The sequence below is a fragment of the Leishmania major genome, chromosome 8, assembly GCF_000002725.2.
Source record: "Leishmania major strain Friedlin complete genome, chromosome 8".
Classification (NCBI taxonomy): domain Eukaryota; phylum Euglenozoa; class Kinetoplastea; order Trypanosomatida; family Trypanosomatidae; genus Leishmania; species Leishmania major.
Genome location: NC_007249.2, coordinates 154,213 through 172,264, shown reverse-complemented (window position 1 = coordinate 172,264; position 18,052 = coordinate 154,213). Strand labels below are relative to the sequence as shown.

The 18,052-nt window shown below is 64.2% G+C and overlaps 3 protein-coding genes across 3 annotated transcripts; all 3 read right to left on the bottom strand.

Moving 5' to 3' along the window:
• Nucleotides 1–180: 180 nt before the first annotated feature.
• Nucleotides 181–5,775, bottom strand: LMJF_08_0420 (conserved hypothetical protein; the record flags this gene model as incomplete). Its single annotated transcript, XM_001681019.1, has 1 exon — nucleotides 181–5,775. The coding sequence occupies one exon, from the start codon at nucleotides 5,773–5,775 to the stop codon at nucleotides 181–183; it is 5,595 nt and encodes a 1,864-aa protein (XP_001681071.1).
• Nucleotides 5,776–8,687: 2,912 nt separating this feature from the next.
• Nucleotides 8,688–12,911, bottom strand: LMJF_08_0410 (conserved hypothetical protein; the record flags this gene model as incomplete). The annotated part of the gene is made up of 1 exon (XM_001681018.1): nucleotides 8,688–12,911. The coding sequence occupies one exon, from the start codon at nucleotides 12,909–12,911 to the stop codon at nucleotides 8,688–8,690; it is 4,224 nt and encodes a 1,407-aa protein (XP_001681070.1).
• A 1,356-nt stretch (nucleotides 12,912–14,267) lies between these two features.
• Nucleotides 14,268–17,834, bottom strand: LMJF_08_0400 (conserved hypothetical protein; the record flags this gene model as incomplete). The annotated part of the gene is made up of 1 exon (XM_001681017.1): nucleotides 14,268–17,834. The coding sequence occupies one exon, from the start codon at nucleotides 17,832–17,834 to the stop codon at nucleotides 14,268–14,270; it is 3,567 nt and encodes a 1,188-aa protein (XP_001681069.1).
• Between the last annotated feature and the right edge of the window lie 218 nt (nucleotides 17,835–18,052).

The following is an 18,052-nucleotide window of genomic DNA, read 5'->3' as shown; positions in this document are numbered from 1 at the left end:
ACCAATCAGCCAAACCCATCCTCCCAACCCCCCCCCCCCCACACACACACGCGACTTCGTACGTCACGCGCACGCTCGCTCTCTCCCATGCTCAGATCCCTCTTCGCAAACAGCGCCTGCGCACCAGCGCACGTGGCTGCTGCACAGTAGATGGGTGTCGGCACACAATCCAGCGGAGTCCTACCGATGGCGACGATCACCACCACCACCGCCGCCGCCGCCGTTCCCGCCGCGCCGACGTGGTGATCGGTCACGGCGGCGGCGACGGCCGCGGGATTCGTCGCCGTTCTCGCGTTTGTCATCATCGTTGTGCGAGGCGTCGCTACCGCCGCCCTCATAGCGTCGGCGTTTTCGACCGCTGTTGCTGCTGTGGCCCTCGCGCTCGGAGCGGTGCCGTGATGACGACGTGTGCTGGTGTTGGTGGTCCCCGTCACGCGAGGATGACACTGGCGGCGCTGCTGCGCTATCCCCGGCCACTTCGACCGCCGCGTTCTCCTCCATCGCCTTGTCGACGTCGCTGTATATGATTGGTATCAGCTTCACCACCGCGGCATCGATCGCAGGGTGCCGAGTGCGCTGATCGGCCATCCACGACTCGACGTCCTTCTTCTCCACGCCGGCATCGCGCGCCACGAGGTCGAGGTTCACCTTTCGCTGCTGCGCGAACGCCTGAGGCGATACAAAATAGTGCTTCCGCGTCTTGGGGTGCACAAACAGCGGCGGCTGGCTCGGGCCGCTGTTTGGGCCCTTGAAACCATACTGGCCGCGGGCGGAGTTGAGATAAACCGCCCAGCCGCGACTGACCACCGGGTATGGCGCCCCTACAGCCGGGTACGAGTTAGGAATTGCCTTGGCGAGCAGCTGTTGCAGCTGCTCCTGCGTCGGTGCCGTCGCACCGGCGTCGCGACCGCGTTTCACGCCACTTGTCGAGGCGGCGTCCGCGGCGACGGTGTGGGCGCGACCCGATGGCCGGTACTTGATGCCCAGCAGCTCCATCGTGGCGATGTCGAGAAACACATTGCGGCGGCGCTGATCCGATGCCCATGCCTCCGCGTCCGCGGCAGTGAGCTCCGCCGGTGGTGGCAGCCCGATGGCCGCGGCCTCCTCCGCATGCATGGCGTTGGCGCGGGTGCGCACCTGATCGAGTGTGACACTCGAGGTATTCCCACTTGCTGCCGCCTCCTGCAGCAGGAGGGCTTGCGGGGTGACGGGGTACTCCTTGCCGTCCATGGGATGCTTGTGGGTTGGCGCGGTGGCAGGGGCGGCTGCACCGTCTGTCGACGACGCTGGCGCAGGGGGTGTGAAGCAGTAGTGCCCGTATTCTCGGCTGGGTTGGCTCGTCCACCCCTCCGGCAACGCGGCGAAGGGGACCCCCGAGGGAGGGTACGTGCGCATGGCCGCCGTCCACTCTTGCCGCCATCGAGACGCGATGCTCGTCGGACCGTTGCCGCCGCTGGCACCGGATGCGTTCAATGTCACGTGCGATGACTGCGGCTGCCGTTGCTGCAGCTGATTCCACCGAGCGTTGCGACGTGACGGGGCTCGGTAATAGAAGATGCTAGGAATCGCCGGTGCTTCTGTGCCACGCTTGCGCGGCGGCTGACCAGCGTTGTTCTTCCCTTTGCCGTTGTTGCTGTTGCTACCATTGTACCACTCTGCTAGTGTTGGCACCTGCAGCTGCAGTTTCGCGGATGGCTCGGCGGGGCTGAGGCGGGCAAGCACGGACTCGAAGCGGGTGATGGGGACCTCGACGGCCAAGTACGCGTCACGCAAGGTGGTGTAGACGTCGATCGTCTGCATGGCTTTGAAGGCGGTCTCTAAGAGTTGCTCTGCCTCCTTCTCTCTGACCGAGGGCGCCCTTGTCGCATTGCCACCGCCCTCGGTTGCCGGGCGCTGCTGCTGCTGCTGCCAGCGCGTGTGCTGCAGCTCCAACAGCTTCAGGAATGCACCGCAGAAGGAGGCTGTCTCACGACTCAGCACCGGTGCTGTATGCGACCGGGAGAGCAACACGATGCAGTAGTAGTAGTGATCCCGCGTCAGGCACACATCGGCGCTGGCGAGAGACGTCGACGTCGCTGACGAGGAGAACCGGCCACAGCACAGCATCCGCAGCGCCATCTGCGCGCCGTCACACACGTCCGCGTTCACGTAGAGACGCACCAGGGATCGATAAAGCGCCCCGTCGGGGCCCCAGAGCAGGGGGAGTGCACAACCATACTCCGCCGGGTCATGGACGCCAGTTGCGTGCATCGCTTCGGCAAACGCGTCCACGTAGTTGCATGCATCGCTGCTGGCACGGCAGAACTCGCGCTGCGCCGGGGAGAGCGCGGCGAGAACGATGTCCATCGAGCTCCCGATGGACGACACGAGATGCTTCATGGCGGCCATGGTGTTGCCACTTTCGCCCGCAGCCGCCACGGCTGCGCTCGCCTCGCCGCCATCACGCTTTACCGCTGCTTTGTGGTGGGCGACGCGCAGCAGCCACTGCGTCAACGGACACCAGTGCGCCAGCACGTGTCGGACGAGGACGTTGGCTGCCTGCGTGTCACGCCGCAGCGCTGTCGCAAGCACAACGCGCACGACATTTTCGTCGAAGAGGTACGCCGGGACATACGGCAGAAAACGCCGTGAGAAGGCGCGGGGGTAGTGAAAGGCGAGCAGCATCGCGAGGTCGACGCCCGCGGAGGTGCGCAAGAGGTAAGGGAGCAAAGCTGGCAGCTGCGTCTCGACGGGGGCCGCCTCCGCTTCCGCAGGCTCTTCTGCCTCGCCGTCGTTCGCCGCAGCAGGCGGGGCAGGCACCGTGCCGCCGTCAGCGCCACGCCGCTCCCACGCAGCGCGGATCGCCTCTGGGGACGCCGGCGACTCCGACTCGCCAACAGTCACTGTGGCACCAATCAGCAATGCGCGTGCAACGCGGGCGCGGAAAACGGCGACCTCGGCCGCCTGCTCGACGGTCGTGGTGGTGGTCTTATGGAGCAGGCGACCAACAAGGCTGACGTTGCGCTGCAGAAAACTGAGCAGCTCCTCGATCTCTGTCGTTGGGGCGGGCAGGTCCGCAACAGCCGCCGCGGCTGCGTCCGGGATGTGTTCCAGCACGCAGTTCGCCTCCTCCGAGGTGCTCTGCACGTCCTGACCCTCGAGCACCTCACCGTCCAACAGGAACGGCTGCGCCGAGGCGTCCGACGCGGTGGCCCACGTGGCGGGAAAGGCAGCCTGGATGCGCTCCTCTAAGTCTGCCGCGATCTCTGCTGCCTCGCGCACGTGCGGCGGCATCGGCATCGGCACTGGCTCGCCGTACCTCAGCGGTGCTCCGCTGTTGTTGTCGGCGTGGCTCCATGGGACTGCTGCTTGCGGGGGTGGCGGTGGATAGCTACTAACATCGCCGCCTGCGTAGTACGAGGGTAGCGCCGGGTCGTAGTCCCCAAGCACGCCTCCGACAGCGGTACCAGCTTCGTAGGCGCTGAGCTGCTGCTGCGAGTCGCTGAAGGCTGGCCAGTTGCTGCCGTAGCCCTGCATGCCGCCGACCTCCTCGCCTTCCGGCAGGAAGGCGTTGACGGGACCCTGCTGAGAGCGATGAGGCGGTAGTGGAGAGAAGATCCCGGTCGCCGCGTAGCCAGACCCCGCGTTGTGCGCCAGCCCCTCATCCATCGACCACGAGAGAAGCATATCCTTCTCGTGAGGGACTGACGCTATGGCCTGAGAGGACAACGGCGGTTGCTGCGGCTGCTGTCCGTCCAAGTTGCCATAGCCACCGCCGCTCCCATCGCCCGGCCACAAAGCCGACGACTGTTGCTGCTGTTCCTGCGGCAGCGGATGCTGGATCACGTCCTGCTCATCATCTGCCTCGTCCACGAGCAGCGGATACGCCGACGGAGCGCCGCTGCCGCTGGCGGCGGTGGCGGGCAGCGTGTCGGCGGCTGTGCCGATGGCACTTCGATCTCTGTACGCGTATGGCGGCGCGGCGTACGACGAAGAGGACCGCTGCGCAACGCTCGGGTACGGGTCGGCGCGTGACAAGGGAGCAACACCCTGGTACCCGCCGTAGTACGACTCTGGCGGCGCGCCACGGCCAGCGCCGCTGTAGGGGCCGGAAGACGGGTAGTACTGTGGCGCCGGCGGATACCCGTGCACGCCTTGCTCCGGTGCATACCCAGGCAGAGCACCGTAAGGGTCACCACCGTAGCCGCCGTGACCACCACCCCAGCCGGCCCCCTCCACCGACGGTGGAGGCAGGATGTGTGCGCCACCTTGGGGGCCGGCGTCCGGCGGCGCGACACCCCCCTCACCGACAGCTCTCTCGTCCACAGCCGCTGCCGATGCCGCCGATGTCGTTTCCTTGCCCTTGCGCCCCTTCGCTGCAGCCTCTTTCTTCTTTCCTGCGGACGGTGGCGGCTCCGTGACGGCGTTGTACTGCTTGAGCAGTGCATCCACATCCTCGAGACCGTCTTCGTCGACGAAGATGATGGCCGTTGCGACAGTGTTCGCCGTGGCTGCCGCCGTGGCTGTCGCGGCAGCTCTGCTGCTGCCGGGACCATACCCGAATGGGTCGGACACCGCCGCCGAGGTGGGCTGCAGCGGCTGCTGCTGCTGCTGCTGCTTCTGCACGCGGCTGGCAGGGGTGCTCGAGCCGAAGATGTCGACTTCGTCCGCGGCGTTTGCGGCCCACGCGGGCGGTGGGCCTTCGCCGGTCGCCCCGTCGGCGCCGCCGTTCATGCCATCGTCCGAGTCGTCATCGTCGTCGACGCCGCCAGCGCCGACACCACCGCCGCTGCCATCATACTCGCGCTTCTCCATGCCTTTGCGCTGCAGCTCTGCTCGTATTTTCTCTTCCAGCTGCTGCTTCTGGATGTGATACGGGATGCCCTTCTGCAGGAACTCGTGCGGGCACTGCGCCATGGTCACCAGCACGCCGTAGCGGCGGAACAGGTCAGCCTGGAACTTGTAGGAACAGAAGTAGTTCCACAGGAACGAGTACACCGTCTCGGGCCGCTTCACCGGCGCATAGAAGACGCCGGGCTCGTAGCCCTCGATGACGTTGATGTCGACGGTGTTGTACTGCCGAATCGGCTCCAGCAGGAATGTGACGTCTTCCGCCGAGATGCCCTTGCCGTCGTGCAGGGTGCGACGGTAGTCGACCACCTGAAAGGTCGCGTTCGGCGGAAACTCGAAGACCGGCTTGCCGTAGTACGCGCGGAGGCCCGCAGCCTGCAGTTCTGTCAGAACCCGTCCCGCCAGCCGTATGTCCTTGCCGAGCGTCACCACCATCTGCAACAGCTCTGTCCCTTTCTTCACGAAGCGCAGCTCTGTGATGGCTGTGGAGGCGTTTTGGTAGTTCAGCAGGTCGAACATGTACTGCACCATCTGCGCCGCGTACTCGGACGGCGTTGTGTTCTCCGGCAGCATGCCCTTCAGCGAGATGGCGATACACGAGGTAGGCCTGATCGGCTCGCGATCCTGCACGCGCTCGCGGCGCTGTGGGTAGAGGCGCAGCTCCGCGACGTTCGCCGGCAGGTCGAAGCGGATCTCGCGCCAGTGCCGCGGTGGCACGAAGTGCACGAGCCCGATGAGCTTGCGGTAGTAGGCAAACACCTCTTGCGGATCCGCATCGTCTGGCGGCATGGGGATGTCGTCGTACTGTTTCTGCTGCTGCAGACGGCGGTTGTAGCGCTCCGCCCGCTCGCCATCTATGGGGCCGCGGTAGTCGGCAAACATGGGCGCATCGTCCTCCCCTTCTCCCCGGGCCTCGGTGCCTTGGCCGTACACCTGTGGCTGCATATACGCCTGCTGCTGCTGCTGCTGCTGCACCTGATTGTCGCTTCCCTGACCGGGGTGCGATGTCACGTCGTAGCCGCTCGGATCCTCCTGGCCGTAGTCCCCGTATCCCTCCCCACTACCCGCCACAGGGGCACCAAGCCCGTCCGCGTAGTCGCCAACGCCAGACTCGGCGCTGTGCCCGTACGCGCGCCCTTGCTCCTGCGCATCATGGCCGCCATCTTCAGCCATTGCTTGCGGCCCCGCCGATAACCGTTCATACTCGCGACCGTCGTTCGCCCCATGCGCGCCGGCATCGCCCTCGACTCTTGTGGGAGCGTCCGTCCGCTTATGGAAGTTGTACATGACTCTCGTCACCGGATTACACAACAGGGAAGGCGACAAGCGGGTTAGGAACGGACAAGATGAGGTGAGCGGTGTCGACGTAGTTCGCGCGCGCGTGCGTCACTTCCCACGCCCCCCCCCTCGTATGCAGACGCGCACGTGGCGGGAGCAAGTAAACAGCAGGGCGAAAACAATAATGAAGAAAAGGTGCGCCCACAGGCACGCGCACCCCACCGTCTGATCTGCTGCACGCGTGTGCGAGCGTCTAGTTAGCTACGTATGTGTTTAGAGGTACGATGTACCGTGCCGACGTCGCGGAACTGGTGTGATGTCGGGACCGCGCCGCCTGCTCTGTAATGAAGGTGTGCGTACGAGCTTACGTGTGTGCGGAGGAGAAGCAGGCAGACAGACAGACGCACACACACACACACACATACCGGGGATGCGTGCGTGGGATGGGGGCCGTCCACGATGGCGTGTATGCGTTGTGCGTTTCCAGTAGCAGCCGAAAATAGAGAAAGAAGAGCAAAGAAGCAACAGACACGGAGAGGGGCAGAGTGAAGAAGCACCCGAGTATAGCAGGAAGGACAAAGAGGAAGCGATCGTGGCGCAGGGGCACCGCGCTAGTGCGGCTCGCCCCATCCCTGTCGCAGCGGCGGATTTCTCACTCTCTTACCCTCCACCCCGAGCAGCATCACCCTGTGCTGAGCGAATCGGGGAGCGTGCGCACCCGGCCTTCTGTGTACTCGCGACGGAGAAAGACATGAAAGACGAGCGAGGGTTCTTGTCATCCGTACGTGCATGCGTTGATCTGTACTGCGCGTCGCTTCGAACGGGTGCACACTCGACCCTATAGTGCGCGTACGCACAACCCATACTGACATGGCATGTCGCGTGCGCCGTAGGACCACACCGATCGGCTCGAGCACCTTTTCGTTTCTTGTTGTTTCGCTGTTGCGCTGCTGTCCCCCACACTTTTCGTCCCTCCGCTGCCTTCGCACCTACCTTCCCTTGCCTGCCATTGGTGTTCGCTTCCGCCCTTCGCGTGTATGTATGTATATAGCGAGGGAGAATGGTCAGCTGTGGTGGCTTGATACGACTAACGTCACGTGTGCTCATCGGCCCCCTCCCCGTCCCGGACACTCTTTTCGGCGCGGTGCAGAGGTGAGAGGGGCGGGGTGGGTGCGAGGAGGCTTCGAGAGGCACGGAGAGAGCGAGAATAGGTCGGCGTTGAAGGTGGTGGGTGGGTGGGTGGGCAGAAAAGAACATACAACGGAGACCCAGCGAGCGAACACCCCATTCACCCCATCACCCACATGATCAAGTCTATGGTCAGAGACATCCTCATCGACACACACACACAGTCATACAGTCACACGGGGGCACCACACCAGAAAAAGAAACAGAAAGGTACAAAAAGGCGATAACAGGAAGGATGAACCACTATACCCACACCCCGCATGCACACACACACACACACATATATATATACACATACATGCGTGTGTGTCGATATCCATGTCCATATCCATATATATATATATATGAATATGGATATCGCTCTCTCTCTCTCTATCTATATACACCCTAGTTGCCTGTACAACTACATCCAGAAGGACCTATACACACACGCGCACTCACACAAACACACATAGACACAGAGCAACGCGTGGCAGACGCGGGGCACAACGTACAGGGAGGGTCGAGGCAACGGCGTTATCCGCGGCACAGATGGAAGGGATAGATACAGATACGCCGAACAACGGTCGTAATGGTACGAGTCACAGCCACGGAGATGATGGACACAGATACACACGCACACATGCACATCATGCACGCACGAAGAAAGCAGTGAGATGGGTGCAAACCCGCCCACTCTCCACCCCTCCTCCGGTCTAACGTTCGCCCGCAGCGAACGGCTTCCGGCTCCGTCTGTCCAGAGCCGTAGACACCCCTCCTCCTCCTCCCTTCCAAACTGCCGCAGCCCCAAACACCAAGCATACGTATGAGCGGCTCTTCTCCCGCCTCGTTCCTCTTGTGTGGTGTTGCTTTGGGAGGCGCTTGGAGGTGGCATGGCGACGCTGCCTCGGGATGAAGCATCATCGCTGAACTCCTTGAAAGGATGAGGAGGAAGGGGGGGGGGGCGATGAAGCAATAGGAAGGGGCAGCGAGGGTGTAGAGAGAGATAGGTGTGTGTGTGTGTGTGTATATATATATATGAGAGGGAGAAACGCAGGCATGCCTTCACATTACCTCAGCGGAAAGACACCAGGAAAACGTCTGTAACCACCATAGTGGAGGGTAGTGCACAAGACCCGCTCAACACGCAAGCCAGACCAGACGCATGTGCATCTCTTGTCGCTCACGACGAGAGAGGAGAAAGGATGGTGATGGCGCGCACGTGCGTGTGCGCGTCCCCCTGCCGCTGCTTCCTCGCTTGCTCTTGTCCGTGTCTCTGCCATATGGGCTCCCCCGCCATCTCACCACACGCACACACACACACGCGCGCAGGGCAAGCAAGCGGGTGTCTACAGAGACGCCACTCGATGAGGGAACACAACAACATATTGACTCTCTGCATGCGCGTATATCTATAAGGCTGTCAGCCGCGCTCCACTCCCGAGCGGGGAAAAGTGCGAGCACAGCATCCACGCGAGCGCCTCGGATTTCGAAATGAACGATGAGCCGTCCTCCAGCACCTGCACAGCGCCGCACACGGGGTCGCCTGTGAGAACAGAGACAATCTGTCGGCCCTCGCTCGACAGCGCCGGTAGTGTGCAGCCGACGGAGGAGCAGTCGACCTCCTTCGAGTGCGGCGAGTAGGTGCCAAGGGCGCCCTGCGTGTTGGTGAGGATCGTGCTAAGGCTCGCGCTGCCCGAGGCGGCGGCCAGCTCACGCGCCTTGGCGAAGGCGCTGTTCAGCAGCTTCGGAAACCGATACACCTTCACGGCCATCAACGCCGCCACGATGAAGACGAGGGCCAGGAAGCGCTTGTGCTCTGGCGTCGTAGAGGAGATGACGGCAGACGCGGACAGGCTGACGCTGGCGTTGCCCCCGGCCTTGCTCGGCGTCTCGAACGGCAGCGACACGTACGCGGACACGTTGTACGCCTGGCGCAGGTAAAACGGAGTGGTCGCGCCATCGATCTCCTTCAGTGCGACGGTCAGCAGACTCTCCATAAACCCACTTAAGCTCTGCAGGATGGCGCCATCCGTCATCGGACCGGAGGAGGGGTCTGCCACGAGCACCATGGCGGCGAGCTGGTTCTGCGACGCCAGCCCGTCGTGCGCATGCCGTTGCTGGATCGCCGCAGCGTCGAACGGCAGCTGCAGCTTTCCGCACTCCCCCCGCACCTGCTCGTAAAACGTCTTGAGGCGCTCGCTGACGCCCTGCAAGGTGGACAGGTTGCCAGAGGTGAGCGACGGCGCGGTGCTCTTCCCCGTCAGCTGCCTGCCCTGCGCTGTTTGAAAAAGTGCGAGCACCGTGGCCAGGGCATCGTACGGGTTCGACTGGCGTGTGGCACAGGCGAGCGCTGTGTCCCACCTCTGCTGACGCGCGCTCTGCAGCATTGAGAGCCGAAAGGCGGTGTCAATGCTCGCCTGCTCCCGCAGCGGTACTGTGTGGACGAGGAGGTGGGCAAGCACGACATCGCCGCAGTGCTCCAAGACGTTCACGGCCTCGTCATGGTGGCCGTAGGCGAGCAGGACTGCCGCGAAGAGCTGCGGGTTCGCGTAGCGCTTCAGCACTGCTGCACGGTGTCGCTGCAGCTGCTGCGTCGCAGTTGTCACGCTATTCACGTCCACGGTGGTGTTGTGCGGTGGCTCGTTCGCTTGCTGCTGCTGCTGCTGCTGCTGTGGGTCATCGGCGACCTGCGGACACGTCTGGCACACCACTGTGGCAGCATCGTAGTGGCGCTGCGACAGGCGTGTCAGCACTTGCGCAGCCTTGTGGGCATGCTCACCGATGATGTAGTAGGCCACGGCGCGCGCGTCGCCAGCCGCCTCCATTGCCTCTGCGGCCTTCTGGCAGACACTGCGCCAGTAAGCACGTGAGATGGCTGGACTCGCCGCAATCGCGCGGTCCCACTCCTCCGCCTCCATGAGCACGTTGCAGTGCGCCTCCAGCTGACCCACGCGTAACAGCTCGTCGGCCGCCTCCAGCAGGCGCTGCTTCCTATACGACGGCCCGGCAGCGTTGACGGACTTGCCGTGGGCGCGCTCGTTGGTGTACGTGGCATGAGCACGCGCCGCCTCTACCAGGCTCCGCGCCGGCACAACGAGCCCCGTCGCGGCCGTCTTTCCTTCTGCTACCGCCACCTGGTACGCTGCCGGGTCCACCGCGCAGAGCGCCATCTCCGCCACCTCCGCCGCCCCGTTGGGGGACTCAAAGAAGCTCACCAGCTTCTGCAGCCGCTCCGCCGGCCTACTCGCACACTCGGCGAGTTCCTTGGCAAGCCGCTGCACTGCTGCGCCGGCCACCTGCGACACGGTCACGTTGGACGCGGCCACGCCCATGAGCGAGGACGGGTCGGCCACAATACAGTTCTCCAGGGTGCCGAGGGCGGCGTCGAGGTACACCTGCCGCAGCAGGGCCACGTTCCACGCCACCAGCGTGCTATCACGCGCGGCCGACAAAAACGTGAGCGGACGGTCAACGTGACTCGAGATGGCGACGACGTCCGCGTTGTGGCCGCGCACGGTAGTTATGGCGACGCCGTTGCGGATGTCCCACAGGCGGATCGACGCATCCGCGGAGCCGCTGATGACCAGGTAGGGCGCCAGGCTGCACCATGCCACGCTGCGCACGCGGTCGGCATGGCCCTTCAGTGCACGCGACGACACAGAGATAGTGTGCGCGTCGTTCGACGAGAGGTCCCACACGCGCAGCGTGCCGTCGTAGCTGCCCGAAAGGAGGTAGTTCAGCGCTGTTGGGTTGTAGGCAACGTCGCAGACGGCGTCCGTGTGACCTGCCAGCACGTGCACAGGGTGCTCGCTGCTGCTGGAGAGGTTGTACACGTAAATGCGGTGATCGTGCGAGCCGACGGCTATCATCTTGCTCTTGGCGGGCTCGATGTCGACGCCGTAGAAGGCGCCGCGCGTGGCGGGGTAGCGCCGAACCACCTTCCCGTCCTTCGAAGAGAGCACGGCGACGCCGCTGCGGGAGGTGGCGGCGATGAGGCTGGAGTCACCCGCGGCCCAGCAGACGCGGTAGACAAGCTCCGAGAAGACCGGCGTGCGCCAGGACTCGCGGTTTGTCGATGTGGAGTACATGACCACCTCACCGCTGCCGAGGGCGGCGATGAGGTGCTTGCCATTCGGGGACCAGTCTACAGAGTGCACCATCACGGGCCCCACCGGGATGCTGTACTGCTGGCTGAGCGTGCGCAAGTTCCACACACGGATCATCCCATCGACGCCGCCCGTCGCCGCCTGGTCGCGGTCGTGCTTCGAGAGCTTGCAGCTGAGCGTCGCGTCGGTGTGACCCGTCACGATGTCGCACTCCAGCCGCTGCTGTGCCACGTCGTAGACCTTGACGGATCCGTTTGTCAGCCCCGTCACGACGCGTGTCTGGTCGATGCAGGCCACACTGCGTATGCCGATTCTGCTGCTGCTGCTGCTGCTGTGCTCCGCGTCGGCGTAGTCGCTCGCGTCTGCCGCACCGCGTGCACCTGAGCTCCGCTGCTGTGGCGTCTGCTGCATCACCATGATGCTCACGCTGCCGACGGCCGACTTGCTGGAGACGGACCACTTGCGGAGCACCGGACTGTCGGTGCTGGCGGTGTAGAAGGCGCCTGCCTCACCGGGGATCCAGGCGATGGAGCTGATGTGCTTCTCAGGCAGCTTGCTGGCTTCGAATGTCTGCACGATGGCATTCTTGTTCATATCACAGAGCGCCAGCGCGCCGTCTTGCGAGCCGACAGCGAGGTACTGCGCAGAGGTTGGCTCGAAGGCGAGGGAGGTGACCGGTAGCGGGTTCACGTCGAGGACGGTGTCGCTCTTCTCCTTCGCTGGGAACGGGCACAGCGAGGCCGTCACAAGCAGACCCGTGCTCGCGTTCAGCGTCAGCAGGCACAGCGTACCATCCGAGGTGCCGCACGCGACTGCCTCTGGACGCGCTGTTGCCGCCACAATGCACTCTACCGATTCCACCGCGGCCGCCGCTGCGCTGCTCGTGCCGCTGGGATGGCGGGAGCTCGGCGGACCGGCTACAGCGGGGACACTGTACGCGTTCCCCGGTGACAATGGCGAGCGGGGCTGCTGTGCGTTCCCGCGTTGCTGCGATGGCGGAATAGCGACGCTGCGCGGCTCGGCGTTGTCGAGGTTCGTGTTGAGCGAGATGAGCCGCCCTGTGTTCGTGCCGCAGAGAACATGGTGCCTGCCGGCGAGGCACATTGTGGACGGGTTGCCCTCGCGCTTGAAGGTGTCGGACAGCGCGGTGCTGGTAATCTTTTTTGCTGTGAGCGTCTCGGCATCCTTCAAGCGCCACAGAAGAACCTGCTTGTTCTGCAGCGTCAGGCACGCCATGTAGTCATCGTTGTACGAGAAGGCCGCGATGGCGGCGTTGACGCCATGGCCGAAGAGGGTCGCCAGCGGGTAGTCTGTAATGGCGATCGTTTCGAGCGACTGGTGTTGCTGCTGCGCCTGCGCTTGGGTGCTGCTCGCGCTCGTTGGGATGGTCACGTTCGCGGTGCTCACTCGGTAGAGAGAGATGCTCTGAACGGAGGCAAAGGCGAAGGAGTCTGGCTTGGCGCTGACACACTGCCGGCACTGCGCGCTGCAGCCGGGCGAGACGTAGGCGGTTGGGGAGAGCGCCATCGCCCTTCCAGAAGGCACCACCTACACACGTGGACAGCGAGAGACGGTCGCGGTAGTGGCCGTACCGGTGCCCACCCCGTGCGTGCCTGCTTGTGTCTGTATACGAGCGCTGATAAAGCAGAGGAAGTCGTGTGTGCGTGAGAGAGAGTTTGTGTGTGTGTGCTTGAGAGAGAGACGGATGGGAGCAGCTCGGTGACGGTTACGTGAGCGCAGGTGTGTTCGTACACACGTGCTGGGCGGTGGGGTGTGCGGAGGACGCGAGGCGTGGCGTGTTTGCGAAGGGAAGAGTTCGGGAGGAAGCGTAGGGGGTGGGGTGGGGGCGATGGTGGCAAGGCGCAAAGAAGGGCGCTGGTGCAGCACACGCACGCGCCACGTGCACGATCTCCGGTACCGAATCTACCGACCGCGTATGTTGATGTATGCACGTATTTAGGTCTCTCTCTTGCTCTGTGTGCGTGTGCAAGCCGTGGTTGAGTGCGCAGGAGGCGTCCTCGAGAGCGGCGTTGAGTTCGGTGCTTAGAGTCATAGAGGCAGGCAAGAGAGGGAGGAGGCGATGAAGGCAGCTCCTGCGTGCGCGTGTGCGCTTCACTATGCAGACCGACCCAGACAGAGGGTCAGTCGAATGCAGAAGAGGCGCGCGGGCGGGCAGGGGAGTCGACATCATCGACATGGCTGGAGACACACAGACACACACACACACACAGAGAGAGAGAGAGAGAGAGTCGTTTTGGGAACGCCGTCGTCACATAAACTGTAAGCATCTGAAGGGCAGAGCCCAGAATCAGACGTTGCACCGCTTCTGGGCCCTTTTCTGCGCTGACCGTCGTGTGGCCAACCAGCGCTGAACGCAAGGACAGTGACTTGCCACACCCGCTCGCTGCGTGCTTGCACAGGCCGCGGATTCAGCTTGCGCCGTCAGTGCCCTCCCTCCCCCCTCTCTCTGCCTTCCGACGCATCCTCTCCGAGTCACGTGCGAGCGCGCGTGCGTGCGCGTGCTGGCGCGCCTTTGTTTTTTGCATGCTGATGGACAGACATGAGAGGGGCGAGAGGCAGGACATGATCCCGCGACGACGCCATGATGGTGGTTCAAGAAGACAGCATGCACGCAAGGCGTCGCGAAGGTGGTGGTGGTGGTGGTGAGGAAGGGGGGGGGAGAGAGAGGCGGTGGCAATACGACCAAACCGAGGAGGGTGCCGGAGACGGCTCACCCAAGCACAACTTCTCTCTGTGCGTGTGTGTGTCTGCGGATGGCGACCGCCAGATCGGGACCCCTTGTCATCGCCGTCACCGCCACCTCTCCTTGGATGCTTCCCACGCACCCACATGGCACGAAGGCGCGCACACACAGCTCGCCAACTACTCCCTTCGCATGCCGGCGATGGTGTCCCCCTGCATAGCGATCTCTCCGTCATCCTCACGCACCTGCGCGCTGGCGTCATCGTTGGCTGCCTCCCCGGTGACGACGTACAGCCGTTCCAGCTCCGCCGTCGCCTCCATGCACCACTGCACATTCGCCAGGAGCTTCTTCATGCCGAGGGTCCAAATCGCCTCTGAGACGCTGCCGTGACGGACAGAGAAGCCGTCCACGGTGTCGCCACGCGTTTGAAAGGGAGGCTGAAGCGGGAACCTCTCCCCAACTACTGGAGAGCTGCGGCGTTGCGTCGACTGCGCCTCCTTCGGTGGCTGCGGGCGCGACGACGTGCTCGCAGACTTCCTCAAATCATTGCCGCCTTCCGCTGGCGTCGTACCCAGGCTTCCCAGCGTGTCGAGAGCGGCCGCGCTCATGTGTGGCGCACGGCTGCTCAGTGCAGTCACTGTGCTGGTCAGATGATCGTTGGTGCTGGCCAGGTCTTGCAAGAGTTGGGGCAACGGCACAGGTGCCCGTGGCTGCTTGCAGGCAGCGGCCCCATCTGGGCAGGCTTGCGCGCCTTCGAGGCATCCCGCATCAGCGGCCGCTGCGGGTGCGCTCCCGAAGTCGGAGGCGTCCTCCGTGCTCTTTACCGTGCCGGAAGGCGCAGCTGGCCCCGCCGATGGTGCAGGTCGGCACACCATGCTCTCCCGCACTCGCCAACAGCGAAGACTCTCATGCAGCGCATCCGCCAGCTCCTTCACACACGTGGCCACCGCCACGCAGGCGGCGCCGAACGTCCGCCACGCCAGCAGGCGGTCGGTGAGGTAGAAGTCGACTTCGCGGTCCACCACACGTGCGACCGAGGACCTCGTCGTCGCCCTCGCCGACTTCGCGTCGCCGTGGGCCTGCGTGACAGCGGCACCTCTCCCGGTGAAGTAGCTGAGTATAAAAGGAGAAAAGGCCGCGGACTTCGTCGCAGCGGCAGCACCACCACAACCGTTCGCACCGCTGGCAGAGGCCGGCACGCGCTTCAGCAGCGCTACCGTGCTTCGATCTCCGGCAGGCCGCAGCACAGCCGTGCTAAACGAGAAGCCGTTCACGTGTGCCAAGTAGTTTAGCAGCAGCAGCAGATAACCACACGCTGCGTTCACCTCCAGCGGCGACACGCGCATGATCACCTTCGCTGCCGCGGTCGATGCCGGGGCAGAGGAAGCCGCTGCTGCCGTTGGCGCCGCATCGCCACAAGACAGACTCCCATTCACGCCCCTGCTCCTCTCGCTACTCCTCTTTTTCACAGCGTCGCTGTGGTTGTCGCCGTCGGCGCTCGTGTTGCCGCTGAGCAGGAGCTGGGCGTAGCCCAGCTGGCGTTGCACAAAACCTTCTAGGTGCATGCTCTCCTCGGACGCAGGCACGGCCGCATGGGCGAGCGGCGGCAGCGCCGACATCGCGGATGCTACTGAGGCGCCGCCGCCGCGTACGTTGCCGTCGCCGGAGTCGGTGCGGCCGCTGCTGGATCCAGAGTACGGTGGAACAAGCCCCAGCCGCAGTCCTGCAATGAGCCCGACGGGGCCGGAGACGTCGATCGGAAAGCAGAAGGCATCGATCGGTGTGGAGGATACGTATGCGAATCTTTTCGCGAGGTCCTCCATGGCGTGCTGCCGCTCTGCTGCCTCATCGCCGACGGTAAAGGCGCGCTGCACCTCACGTATGTTGTGCTCCACCGCGAGCTCCTTCCATCCCGGTGGTGTCACCGCTGACGGTGGCGCAGCGACGGTGTCACGGAACTGTTTCCCGCGATTGCTGTGAGGGTGGGTCGTGGACTCCAGGGAGTGCAGCACATCTCGCAGCACCGCGACTTGCCGCTCCAGGCTCGCCTGTTGGGCTCGCAGTCTCTCCAACTCCGCCATCATCTGTTCTGCGTCGTCGCCGTATTCTGCGTGAGAAGCACCACGTAGCTCGAGAGGCGCGTCCGAGGCGCACTGCAACGGCTTCAGCAGCCTGGCATCCCCTCGCGTTGGTGGGAGATACCTTCCGTGAGGCGCCGAGAGCGCCTCTAGCAAACTCAGCAAGCCTTGCTCGTTAGCACCGAACAGGTTCGCGGCGACCGCGTCGAGCGAAATGAGCGGCAGCGTTCTGCTGAGGTTCTCAGCCGTCGCCATCGAGCCGACTGCTTGCCTGTTCTCGACCTCATCAACGCCTCGGCGCGAGCCGGCTGCAGTGGCGAAGGCTCCCCGCAACGGCCCCGCTGCCGGGTCGGTGTAGCACATGGTGAAGAAGCGAAACTTTTCAGCCGGCGTGCTCGAGATGATCGTGGCAAGTGTCTTCATGCCCTCTAGTGAGAGTCGCGTGCACTGCTGCAGCGGGGCAAGACATGTACCGCGCCAGCAGTCGATGCACAGCGGCTGCTCATGCGGTACCGCTGTGCGGGCGAGAAGACGCATCCAGCGGCGGCAGAGCTCATCGAAGGGCACGGGGGCTGCAGGATCGCCTTCCGGTGTTGCTGCGTTCATTCCAGGGTCAAGGCGAGACGTCGGCGCTGGTTCGGGTGGCGAGGGAGAAGAGAAAGGTGTCCGTGAGCTGGACGCTGGAAGGTCGGCGCATGCGTTGTTCACCGTGAGCGGGTGTGTCGCTAGCGTGCACGGGGCGGCAGAGTCGACGGAGCTGGACGTAACGAGCGTTGCACAGGCTTCCTCTTTCGCGAGCGACTGCGGCGGTAGGGTGGCGGTGCTGGGGTCTCGTGGAGGGGGCGTCCCCACAGGTGTGTCCGTGCGCTCGCCGTCGTGCTCGGCAGCGGGTGTGAAGTGAGGTTGGTTGTCCTGGTGTGCTGCACTGGAGCTGTTCGTCTCCTGCATCGAGTGGGCCGGCCGTCGCAGCATCAAACCTGAGCTAAGGGTGTCACGAGCTTCTGTATCCTCTGTCTCATCCGCGTCTCTGCTCGTCGCGCTTCGCACCGGCACACCGAGGGAGGCCAGCTGCGACACGTTCAGCACCGCAGCCTCTGAGGGGACGGCGGGCGGAAAAGACGGAGCGGCGCTGCTGGGGGAATGTAGCGAAGGCGACGACGTCAGCGGGCGGTGGCTCGTCGCGGTCTTCTCCGCACACATGCTCATCGGGGCCGCCGCAGCGCAGCTCTCTTGCGCGTGCAAGAGCAGATCGGCCAGGTGCGATGAGGTCAGCAGCTCCGCGGAGGAGAAGAAGTGCGACGGCAACGCGTCCAAAAGTGCCCCGTCCGTGAAGTGCGCGGCGGTGTCGCGGGCAAGTTCGTCACACTCCTCAAAGACGCCAGCCGAGGCGATGGTGGGCAGTGCGCCAGCGATAGTATCACAGGTGCTCTTGCATCGAGTTGTGAACTCCTCGTTGCCCAGCGCCGGCGCTGGCGGCTCCAGGGGGCGGAAGGTGCGGCCGGCACCGCACGTCGCGTGCGAGCCGCGTACGGCCCTCTCTACTGTGGATGCCTGTGACGACAAGCAGAAGACATGCGGCTGCGCCCCTTCAACGGAAACCGTGGAACCGCTCGACAGCGAGGTGAGCCCGTGCGATGGTGTCAGAATCGGTGCAGCGCTACTTTGCATTGCTGGGCGGACCACCAACGAGCGCCGGCAGTGACAGCACGTGAATCGAAGCGCACTAGCCGGCCAGGTCGCACCGCCGCCGCCTCTTGCCGCGCTGGGCACGATAACACGGGTGTGGGGCGCTACGGGACATGCTGCATGCAGGTTTCGCTGCAGCGCCGCAGAAGGAGGGGCCGAGGCATGCAATCCTTCAGCGCAGACGAGGGGGGTTGCAGCGT